Source organism: Anolis sagrei, chromosome 5, assembly GCF_037176765.1.
Source record: "Anolis sagrei isolate rAnoSag1 chromosome 5, rAnoSag1.mat, whole genome shotgun sequence".
Taxonomy (NCBI): domain Eukaryota; kingdom Metazoa; phylum Chordata; class Lepidosauria; order Squamata; family Dactyloidae; genus Anolis; species Anolis sagrei.
In genome coordinates this window covers 92,495,320-92,508,023 of record NC_090025.1, presented here as the reverse complement: position 1 = coordinate 92,508,023, position 12,704 = coordinate 92,495,320, and the positions used below count along the sequence as shown (strand labels likewise).

Sequence of the window (12,704 nt, the reverse complement as noted above, 5' to 3'; positions counted from 1 at the left end):
AGATGAAGGGTTTGAAGGCATGATCATCAAGTTTGCAGACGACACCAAATTGGGAGGGATAGCCAATACTCCAGAGGACAGGAGCAGGATTCAAAACGATCTTGACAGATTAGAGAGATGGGCCAAAACTAACAAAATGAAGTTCAACAGTGAAAAATGCAAGATATTCCACTTAGGCAGAAAAAATGAAATGCAAAGATACAGAATGGGGGACAATGATGTGGCGGCAAAAGAAGCCAATGGGATTTTGGCCTACATCAATAGGAGCATAGTGTCTACATCTAGGGAAGTCATGCTACCCCTCTATTCTGCTTTGGTTAGACCACACTTGAAATATTGTGTCCAATTCTGGGCACCACAATTCAAGAGAGATATTGACAAGCTGGAATGTGTCCAGAGGAGGGTGACTCAAATGATCAAGGGTCTGGAGAACAAGCCCTATGAGGAGCGGCTTAAGGAGCTGGGCATGTTTAGCCTGAAGAAGAGAAGGCTGAGAGGAGATATGATAGCCATGTATAAATATGTGAGAGGAAGCCACAGGGAGGAGGGAGCAAGCTTGTTTTCTGCTTCCTTGGAGACTAGGACGCGGAGCAATGGCTTCAAACTACAAGAAAGGAGAGTCCATCTGAACATGAGGAAGAACTTCCTGACTGTGAGAGCCATTCAGCAGCGGAACTCTCTGCCCCGGAGAGAGGCTCCTGTGGTGGAGGCTCCTTCTTTGGAAGCTTTTAAAACAGAGTCTGGATGGCCATCTATCAGGGGTGATTTGAATGCAATGTTCCTGGTTCTTGGCAGGGTGTTGGACTGGATGGCCCATGAGATCTCTTCCAACTCTTTGATTCTATGATTCTATGAAGAAGTACCTTTTCTTGCCTTGCTTCAAAGAGGGAACTAGGGTAGCTCTCCATTTTTCCTAACAGATGTACACCTCCACAACATTTGGCAGTGTGCATCTTAAGCAATTTTAATGATATACTGTATGATTGTAAGTCTGCCGTCTAGCCTGTGGCTAACCACTTTTGGCAATAGGAGCTGCAGGGAGTAGAAAACCTTTTCCTTCAGACACAACATTATGAAAGGTTTCAGTGCGTGTTTGAGTATGTGTGTAGTTGCTGCAATGTAAATAGTCTATGTATGCCAATTATTATGAAGAGTATCCCGTTTTTTATTTTAAAAATACATTAGGTGCTGAATTACTCTGCCATAAATTTCTTTCTCGAGGCAATTCTGGGAGAACAGATCTCAGGAAATTGGTATGCATGCTGACAGCCATCAAGCATTTAGCTTCAAGTCTGAACAGATATGAAGAGGCAGAAATATATATGGCTGGTCCAACCTCAATTTTTAAACACAAAGAGGAAAAAGTGCAAGTTACAAAAGAACCTTGTAGCACTTTAAAGATTAATAGGTTTAAGAAGCAACAGTTGGTTGCTCCCGTCAGTATGGTTTTAGTCGGAATTTTACAGGCAATATCCCAGATGCCAAATTTGTTTTTAAAGGGTTGTTTTAACCCAATTTCTCATTCTTATTTCCCTGAAAAACCTGCAGCAGGGATGGGTGCCATTGTCTGTTGCTTCCATTCTATGGCAGTAAAAAAGGTTGTTAGACTGGTTCCAGCATTGTTTGGAGTGTTGGAAATATTACTCTGAAGAATAGGGTTTGAATCCCACTTGGACATGGAAAACCATGGGGTGACTTTGGGTATGTCACACATTCTTAGCTTCAGAAAATTATGTGATAGATTTTCTTTAGTCAGAAATGGTTAAGTAGATCTGTAATTGGTTAAATGGATGAACCCAGAGGGTGCTCACCAATGCTTCCTCTTTATCCTGGAAAGAAGTGATGAGCAGAGTGCTGCAGGGTTCTATCCTGGTCCTGGTCCTGGTCCTGTTCAACATCTTAGATGTAGGGTGACAAGGCAGGATCATAAAGTTTGCAGACGACACTAAATTGGGAGGGATAGCCAATACTCCAGAGAAAAGCAGCAGGATTCAAAACGATCTTGACAGATTAGAGAGATGGGCCAAAACTAACAAAATGAAGTTCAATGGGGAGAAATGCAAGACACTCCACTTAGGCAGAAAAAACGAAATGCAAAGATACAGAATGGGGGACGCCTGGCTCGAGAGCAGTATGTGGGAAAAAGATCTTGGAGTCCTCGTGGACAACAAGTTAAACATGAGCCAACAATGTGATGTGGCGGCAAAAAAAGCCAACGGGATTTTGGCCTGCATCAAAAGCTTTTAAACAGAGGCTGGATGGCCATCTATCTGTCAGGAGTGATTTAAATGCAATATTCCTGCTTTTTGGCAGGGGGTTGGACTGGATGGCCCATGAGGTCTCTTCCAACTCTTTGATTCTATGATTCTATGATTTTATGATCAATAGGAGCATAGTGTCTAGATCTAGCAAAGTAATGATACCTCTCCATTCTGCTTTGGTTAGTCCACACCTGGAATATTGTGTCCAGTTCTGGGCATCACAATTGAAGAGAGATATTGACAAGCTGGAATGTGTCCAGAGGAGGGCGACTAAAAAGATCAAGGGGTCTGGAGAACAAGCCCTATGAGGAGCGGCTTAAGGAGCTGGGCATTTTTAGCCTGAAGAAGAGAGGGATGAGAGGAGATATGATAGCCATGTATAAATATGTGAGAGGAAGTCATAGGGAGGAGGGAGCAAGTTTGTTTTCTGCTTCCCTGGAGACTGTGACGTGGAACAATGGCTTCAAACTACAAGAAAGGAGATTCCATCTGAACATGAGGAAGAACTTCCTGACTGTGAGAGCCGTTCAGCAGTGGAACTCTCTGCCCTGGAGTGTGGTGGAGGCTTCTTCTTTGGAAGCTTTTAAACAGAGGCTGGATGGCCATCTGCCAGGGGTGTTTTGAATGCAATATTCCTGTTTCTTGGCAGGGGGTTGGACTGAATGGCCCATGAGGTCTCTTCCAACTCTATGATTCTATGACTGAAAGGCACACGACAACAACAATGAGCATTGTGCTCCTTTCAGGGAAGAGCCAGCATCTCAACATATGTATGTTTGATTGAGTCCGTTGCATGGTACTTCTTTTCCCATAAAAGAGTATGCAGGGTAATAGACAAAGTATGAATCTGATTTCTGAGCTTCAAGAAAGTTCAAGTTCCTTTGTGAAGAAAACAGAGATATGGCTTATTTATTATATTTCTATCAAAGATAAGAAGAAATTAATTGTATCCAGAAGAAATGTTCTCAGTATATAATACTTTTTTTTCAAGTGGTGAGAACATTTGGTCTGGTTATACATTGTGAAATGGTTCAGCAAACCTTCTTTCTTGGTCTCCTGGCTCTGAAATAACATCCACAGACCTTTTAAACACTTTATTCATCCTGAGCTTGATGTCAGCAGGTAGAAACATTGAAACAAGGGCCAGTTTTTAAATTAATGAGCCCCATTGTTATAGAGCTAAAATTTAGGGGTCTTTGCCAGGAGGCAGAGACCAATTAGACTCCTCAAAGAGTTATTTTTTCCCTGGCGAGACAGAGAAGCATCCCATATTTTTCTCTGATTTCCCAATGAAAAGTCTCACCAGTTGAAGAAGAGCCATCGAAGTTTAATGCGATTCAGCTGAAACCGGATGCAAAGCTGCAATCATTCGCCAAGCTAAGCATGAGGGGAATACACCAATATAGTCATATTTATAGCAAATTCAAAGTTGTAGAGTTCAAACTCCCCACCCCGGTTTCCCTGTTGTTTCCTGCCATGATTGGGCAATGGGCTCCAGTGGTCCGTAGGAACCAATGGGGAGACCTCTGCCGCCTGGCGGCGACAGCTAATCAGGAGGGATGGAGGTGGGATGAGGGAGCACAAAGGAATCTGGGAAAGGAAGTGCCATGCCATGCAGCCGGCAAGACAAAGGCCAGCCTGATCTATTGTGCTTTGAGTGGAATGAATAATCAGAGTGAAGGCAAAAGGTTTTTTCGAGGACCTTTTGTTCTTCAGGAGGAAATATGATTAAGATTTTTGCCAAAGGGGCAAGCTGAGGGCTGGGCAATTCCTCCGAGGGCCACCAGCTGCCCAGGCTATTGTCCATGCAAAAGGAAGTTGTGAATAAAAAAATTCCTGGAATGTTTGGGGCTTTGTAGTCCCTTTGGTGGAGTTTCTTCATGTATATAGGGGAAACAAAGGGCAGAGGAAAAGGGGAAAGGCTTCTGCCACACAAAGAAATCAGAAAACACATTTCATATATCTAAAGTTCATAAAAGGCAAGATTTCATAAGGTTGGGGGGAAAGAGCGTCCATAGGGGATGGCTAAAACACAAGGGTGTTGCACAAAGGTCCTGGCAGGAGTTCTTGAGTGGCCCCAATGGACCTGGTGTCTCTGGAAGCAAGCTTTGCTCCCCGTCCTTGGAGAACTACAGCTCCCGAGAGAGGCAGAGACCCCAAGGTCTAGCTATTCCCAAAGTTTCATGAGGTCCTCATTGTTGTTAAGGCCTTGGCAAATTGACAAAGACTTAATCCCTATTGTGCAGTCTGGTACCTTTGTCCTTTGCAGAACTATAAGTCACCATCCCTTGTTGGGGGGGGGGGGGTCATGTTCGGCTTCACCTTCTGTAGAGATTGACAAAAATTAAACCAAACTGCTAAGCAAGGGACTTTTAAGAGCATGTTTAAAAATAATTTCTGTGCATACATGCAGAGCTTATGTTCCTTGCAATCTCAGTGTTCTGCTGAGTCAGTGTTTCTTGGTCAGCCATTCGGCACACTAGCAAGAACTGAGAAATTGTGCTCACATTTTCCAGCAAGACACGCAAGGAAATTCTTGGTTCTTGCCAGGCAGTAACTGGGATGTCCATGCCACGTCTTAGTAAACACAACTGAAGTTCATGAGAAACAGGAGCAAAACAATCTAAAAGTATCCCTGCCTTTATATTCTTATAAAAAACATTGGATTTAAGAAGCAAAATGTTGATTTTTTAAAAACATACACAAGTACAATCCAGGAGTTTCCAAGAGTCTCCGTTAGTGTTTGGACAGTAAATATTGAACGGATGCGGCTACAGCTTCCAACTTTAAATTGGTCTTGCTGCTAGCAGGTTGAAATAAAGGTTGGAGGAGTTATTATTATTATTATTATTATTATTATTATTATTATTTGAAACACCACAAGATGAATCCATAGCAGACACTCTGCTGGATCACACGTCAGACACTTCCCAAGTGTTATTATTATCTATATAAATAAAAATGTAATGTTCGTTTGTGGGATTAACAGAACTCAAAAACCACTGGACGAATTGACACCAAATTTGGACACAAGACACCTAACAACCCAACGTATGTCCTTCACTAAAAAAATGATTTTGTCATTCAGGAGTTGTAGTTGCTGGGATTTATAGTTCACCTACAATCAAAGAGCATTCTGTACCAAACCAACGATGGAATTGAACCAAACTTGGCACACAGTTCTCCCATTACCAACAGAAAATACTGGGTTTGGTGAGCAGTGTCCTTTGGTTTTGGAGTTGTAGTTCACCCTACATCCAGAGAGTACTGTGGACTCAAACAATGATGGATCTGGACCAAACTCTACACGACTACTCAATATGTCCAAATGTGAACACTGGTGGAGTTTGGGGAAAATAGAATCTTGACATTTGGGAGTTGCAGTTGCTGGGATTTATAGTTCACCTACAATCACAGAGCATTCTGAACCCCACCAACGATAGAATTGGGCCAAGCCTCCCACACAGAACCCCCATGTGGGCCACAGCAATGCGTGGCAGGGGACGGCTAGTGTTTAATAAAAATAAATTGAACTCATGGTGACAGCATTTTCCATTATACCTAGGAGAGAAAGGTGGGTTAGGAAATGCAATACATATCATGTGCCATGCTCTCCAAGAGGAAAAAAATGTCCCTCATGCCCTCCAGCACCTGTTCCCTGAATTGGTTGATTGCCTCTGCCTAGTGCTAGAGCTGGCCTTAACTTGTATCAAACTAATATATGGATTTCCAGTGGTCTTACAGTCAAGTTTCTGGTTATTTCACCTGGCCAATGCTGAGTGCCTTCAGGGGCGGCTCAACCCATTACGCAAAGTAAGCATTTGCAGTATAATTGATTTTGCCCAGGGGCGCTCTTGAGGCACTCTTGGGGGAAAATAGACCTTGACACATGCGAGTTGTAGTTACTGGGATGTATAATTCACCTAAAATCAAAGAGCATTCTGAACTCCACCAATGATGGAATTGAACCAAATATGGCACATAGAATTCCCATGACGAACAGAAAATATATATCAATGATTGGTTGGGGGGGGGGGGCGGGCAAAATACTGTTTGCTTACCGTTGAAAATTACCTAGGGACACCTCTGAGTGCCTTTGGTCACTCAATGGGAATCAGCAAAGGCTCCTGCATTGCTAGGACAGAGGGAGGAACCCCCCTCCCCTCCTTTTCCCTGGTCTGAAGCTTCATAGCTATCTGTAATGTTGACAAGAGGGTGACATGGAACTGATCTGTCCAATTTTCCCCAATTTGTAAAAGGTGATGGTGGTGGCAGCCCATGTAGGCAGTGGACCAGTTTGGATTGACACTAGTCCTACTTTCCACACTCACACCAAAACTCTGGAGCATTTTCCTGATTTTACTCAATGCATGATGGAGCCAGTTAATCCAGTTTACCCTGGTTGTTGTTTAGACACCCATAAGTGAGTTCTGGTTCATATAGACCAGAGTAGACAATCTCTGGAAGACCAGGATTGAAATCCTCCCACAGCAACCTTGGGCAACTCACACTCTTTCTATCTCACAGGAAGGCAATGGCAAATCGTCTGAAAAAATCTTGCCAACAGAAAATACTGGGTTTGGTGGGCAGTGTCCCTGTGATGGGGTGGTCTTAGGTGTGCCATAAGTCAAGAATGATTTGAAGACACACAGAAGCAACCACAACAGCAACCATGACAACAGATGGACAGTCTGCAAGCTTAAAATGATCTAATTAACACACTTTAAAAAGCATATTAATAAAAATATTTAAACACATGCACCAGCATGGAATCAAACACAGTGCCTTCCTTGAACACCTCCGCAGCTGCCTACTGCCGTGACTCGGTCTGCTTCATACTTCTTTTCCATTTAATTATCATATGATTAATTTCTTTCTCTTCTTATTTTACATTTGGTAGCATCTTGTTAAGAGTTATTTTTGAAATGAGAATTACTTATTGAGTAACTCAGACCAAAACTACAAAGAAAGTGGGCTGATATTGAAAACAGAAACCTTGAAAGAAATTAGCTGCTTCCACCTGGGAACAGAATCCTGGTAGAGCACAAAGCTTCACAGCTTTTTCCTTTTCCCTCCATTTGCAGCCTTCCTTCTTGCTGTTTAACCACTGAATAGCAATGGTTAAACAGCAAGCTTCTGGCTATGTTTTTGTAGTTAGACATAAAGATGACATCTTACACCTTCAGCCAACTCCCATGACATCTGGGATGATCACATTTCTGTGCACCCAACATTTATTTATTTGCTTTAATTCTATACCGCATTTTTCAGCCCTTAACAGGCGACTCAATGCGGTTTACATGGTACAATTATCAAACAGTGTCAGTGCAATTAAAACATAACAATGCAACAAACAGGATCAACAGCATCAATCCACAACAGTTAACAATCAACAAGACAGAACAACAAAACAAAACATAACGCCTCAGTTGAAATCAGATCCGTTCTCATAATCCTTGTGCCATTCCTATGTTCCATTTACCGTCTTCCTATGATTGGTTGCACTGCTTAACCAAACGCTTGTTCATAAAGCCGGGTCTTAACCATTCTCCGAAACGTCAGTAGCGAAGGTGCCTGTCTGATGTCTGCCGGTAGGGCATTCCATAGCTGAGGGGCCACCACTGAGAAGGCCCTGTCTCTCGTCCCCGCCAACCGCGCCTGTGACGCAGGCGGGATCGAGAGCAGGGCCTCCCCAGACGATCTTAAAGTTCTGGTCAGTTCATAGGTGGAGATACGTTCGGAGAGGTAAGCAGGGCCAGAACCGTTTAGGGCTTTATAGGCTAAAGCCAGCACCTTGAATTGTGCCCGGTAGCGGATTGGCAGCCAGTGGAGCTGGTTCAGCAGAGGAGTGGTATGCTCCCTGAGTGCCGTTCCCGTTAGCAACCTGGCCGCCGAGCGCTGGACCATCTGAAGCTTCCGGGCAGTCTTCAAGGGCAACCCCACGTAGAGCGCGTTGCAGTAATCAATCCGGGATGTAACCAGAGCGTGGACTACCGTGGCCAAGTCAGACTTCCCAAGGTATGGGCGCAACTGGCGCACAAGTTTGAGTTGTGCAAATGCTCCCCTGGACACCGCCGAAACTTGGGGTTCCAAGCTTAGAGAAGAGTCCAGGATCACACCCAAGCTGCGAACCTGCGTCTTCAGGGGGAGTGTAACCCCGTCTAACACAGGCTGTAACCCTATACCCTGTTCGGCCTTTCGACTGACCAGGAGTGCCTCTGTCTTATCTGGATTCAGTTTCAATTTGTTAGCCCTCATCCAGTCTGACACAGCGGCCAAGCAGCGGTTCAGGACCTGAACAACCTCCTTAGTAGTAGGTGGGAAGGAGTGACAGAGTTGGACGTCATCTGCGTACAGATAACACCGCACCCCGAAACTCCGGATGATCTCTCCCAACGGCTTCATGTAGATGTTAAATAACATGGGGGACAATATTGAGCCCTGCGGGACCCCACAAGACAATGGTTATGAGGTAGAGCAGTTGTCCCCCAGCAACACCTTCTGAGTACGATCCTCTAGGAAGGACCTGAGCCACTGCAGAACAGTGCCACCAAGGCCCATTCCCGCGTGGCGTCTCAGAAGGATACCGTGGTCGACGGTATCGAAGGCCGCTGAGAGGTCCAGCAGAACTAACAGGGACACACTCCCCTTGTCTAGCTCCCTGCGCAGATCATCCACTAAGGCGACCAAGGCTGTCTCGGTACCATGTCCCGGCCTGAAACCAGACTGTGCCGGATCTAGATAATCAGTGTCTATCAAGAATACCTGAAGTTGTGAGGCCACCACACGTTCCAGGACTTTGCCCAAAAAGGGAAGATTGGAAACAGGCCGATAGTTGACGAATTGAGTGGGATCCAGTGATGGTTTTTTCAACAGCGGTTTTATCACAGCTTGTTTTAAGCTGGCTGGAATTTTGCCTTCCCGAAGGGAGGCATTAACCACCACCTTCACCCACTCGGCCAATCCCCCTCTGGCCTCCTTTAGAAGCCAGGATGGGCAGGGGTCTAGGATGCATGTGGTTACTCTCATTCCTCCAAGTATCTTGTCCACATCCTCAGGTTTCACCAATTGAAATGAATCCAACAAAATCGGATAAGCAGATGCTCGTGTTACATCCTCTGAGACTGCCGTTAACATGGTGTCCAGGTCAGAACGGATCAAAGCGACTTTGTCCGCAAAGAACCGAGCAAATGCTTCACAACGAGCCGTCAAGTTGTCAGGGTTCCCATCCGGAGTGGTGGGATTTAATAGACCTCTGACAACTCGAAACAGCTCAGCCGGACGGTTCTTTGCGGACGCAATATTGGCCGCAAAGAAAGATTTGCGTCCGCAACCGCAGGAACACCGCCAGATAATGCCTGGTGTCCTTGCTCTCACCCAGGTGCTCAACGGCTGTGAGGGGCTTCCTCCACAACAACCATAGAAAGACGTTGTTGTTGTTCATTCGTTCAGTCGTTTCCGAGTCTTTGTGACCTCATGGACCAGCCCATGCCAGAGCTCCCTGTCGGCCGTCACCACCCCCAGCTCCTTCAAGGTCAATCCAGTCACTTCAAGGATACCATCCATCCATCTTGCCCTTGGTCGGCCTCTCTTCCTTTTTCCTTCCATTTCCCCAGCATCATTGTATTCTCTAAGGTTTCCTTTCTTCTCACGATGTGCCCAAATTACTTGAAAGACTTGTGAAATCCCTTTGTATGGACCTCATCACATTGTAATTGGAACCATAGTGAAACTGGAGGGGTCTCGCATGGGGAACCCATCACCCTCCCAGTGTTCGTATATGGGCATATTGAGTATTAGTGCCATGTTTGGTCCATATATATCATTGTTTGTGTCCACAGTGCTCTCTGGATGGAGGTTAACTACTGTCTTGTGTCCAAATTTGGTGTCAATTGGTCCAGTAGTTTTTGAGTTCTGTTAATCCCACAAATGAACACTACATTTTTATTTATATAGATTTTGTTCAATTTTTGTTCCTGAGTTATAAATGTCATTTCTAATTGGATTTTTAATAAAAACAGGGGGGGGGGGGAGTATAAACTGTAGTGGGAGCGGTGAACACTTTCCCCTCCCCCCTCGCCCCATTCGCGGCTTTTCTGCTTCCTCCCGCCGCTGCCCCCGCCACCGCAGCCGCACATGGGACCAGGAAGAAGGAGAGCAAGCCTGCGAAAAAGCCTACCGCAGGGGGTTGCTTTTCCTCTGCCGCCGCCGAGGCCGGCGAGGAACGCTTGCCTTTCCCTCCTCCTCCGTCGTTCCCTGATCCGAATATAAGCCGAGGGGAGGTTTTTCAGCCTGAAAAAAAAGGCTGAAAAACTCGGCTTATATTCGAGTATATACGGTAATCGTAATTTGGCATCCTGTTCAGCAATTGCAAGATTGTAAACTGGATTTACCATTGCTCACAATTGCTGAGGATTAAGATTTACAGTTTTCAATGAGCAAACATGCCCCCTAAACCTTATATTTTCAATTGTTAGTGCTCCAAGCTCCATGACCTAGCTCCTTCAGTTTGTTTTTGCTTAGCATTCCTCTTCTTATGTCATTGCAGCTCATGTGCTCTTCAGTCCAGAAGGCCTTGTTTGATGAGGAAGACCATGTGAAGAAGCTCCAGCAAAAAATCGCAACTTTGGAAAAACGCAACAAACAGCTCAGAGATCGGGTGAAGAAAGTCAAGAGGTCCCTGAGACAAGCCCGAAAGAACACCCGGCACATAGAGCTGATCAACCGAAAGCTGAGCGAGAAGCTGTCCTCTGTCGGCAGCCAGGGCCCGCACATCAACTCCTTCAAGCAAGCCAACTCTCATGCCACCTATCTTAAAGTATAATGCCTTGTTGGGTTCAACAGGGAAAAAAGTGTTGTTGACTTTGTGGTCTGCACTTTTCCTCCTTATTTCATTTTGCAATTGGAAAGAGACACAATAATTTCAAGGTCCTTTTTGACTATTTGAATATAAAATGGACAAAAAAAATCTGCCTTTCCATTCAACATAAACTCGAATGGAAAAGGTACAAATTAATGTTCACTTGGGGTCAATGTGGACAGGGACCAACTGCCTTTCCATAGCCACCTGTCCTTTTTTAAAAGGTCAGTTTGAGACATAATTGGACTTGGCTTTGGGAACAGATAAAGGTGCCCAGGAATTCATCTCGGAGGGTCCAAAGGTACAATGGTGCTGTAGCAAGTACCTAAAGCTTGTCAAGCTTAGGCGCAACTTGACAGAAGGAATGTTAGATCTGACAGACACAGCTTAGTTGTAAAATAAGGACTCTGGAAGCTTAGGTTATAAAAGAAAGTCCAGTTTATTAAGCATACAGCTAATACATCCATCTTTAGCGAGTGACATACAGGAAGAGACAGTAAAACCGAAAGCTAAAACACTCCTCTGCAGTTGTTTATCTTTCTCTAGCTTCAAGCTGTCAACTCCCTTGAAGTTCTCATCAGAACATAGCTTATCTCAAGTTCTCTAGTTCACATAATCACAGCCTCAAATCTAAACATGTATCTGAATGGAAGACTATCAATGACAAAAGAGGTGCCGAACTTCTCATGGAAGGGCTGCGTTTGATCATATAATGTAGGTTCTGTTTTGACCCTGTTGAGATGTCTCAATCTAAATACAGTGAATTCAGCAAGCGCTGGAGGTGGGCCATGTTCAAATCTGTTTTCCAACCAAAGATGCCAAGGTTCCAATGTGTTCCTCTGCTTCCTCATCCCCAGGGATTCCAATGCAGAATTGAAATGCAGGCTTTCCATGTCATCTCAATATTTCCAGAAGGCAATCCAATTATATTTTAAAATCCACTTACTGAGTCGAGCAATTGGGATCTGTGAAATGAAATCACCCCTCCGAAGTCTATATTGTAACCCTTCATGCTAAAATTTCAAATTGGTTTACGATTGCTGGTAGAAGTTGCAATGATAAAGTCTGCCCATTCCTTCAGTCACTTCAACAATTAACAGTTTTCATTTTTCGGATCTCAAAATAAAAAAAAAACGTGTTTGCTGGAAACATGGGATCTACTTGCTCTTTTGGTCTCCCCAACTATTTCATTTCTGTGACGCTTAGGATCAATGCTACCTGGTACTGCTAATAATAATAATAATAATAATAATCCTTTATTTGTACCCCGCTACCATCTCCCGCAGGAGCCCTCGGTGGCGCAGTGGGTTAAAGCACTGAGCTGCTGAGCTTGTTGATCGAAAGGTTGCAGGTTCGATCCCGGGGAGCGGCGTTAGCTTCCGCTGTCAACCCTAGCTTCTGCCAACCTAGCAGTTCGAAAACATGCAAATGTGAGTAGATCAATAGGTACCGCTCTGGCGGGAAGGTAACGGCGCTCCATGCAGTCATGCCGGCCACATGACCTTGGAGGTGTCTACGGACAACGCTGGCTCTTCGGCTTAGAAATGGAGATGAGCACCACACCCCAGAGTCAGACATGACTG

General features: G+C 44.7%; 1 protein-coding gene across 1 annotated transcript in view; it reads left to right on the top strand.

Moving 5' to 3' along the window:
• The window catches only part of CCDC3 (coiled-coil domain containing 3), a 68,275-nt gene extending 56,005 nt beyond the window's left edge, over positions 1-12,270 (top strand). Inside the window, exon 3 of the mRNA XM_067468884.1 lies at positions 10,810-12,270. Coding sequence (XP_067324985.1) covers positions 10,810-11,085 — 276 coding nt within the window. The 3' untranslated portion in view covers positions 11,086-12,270. The remainder of the gene's footprint in view (positions 1-10,809) is intronic.
• Positions 12,271-12,704: the final 434 nt, after the last annotated feature.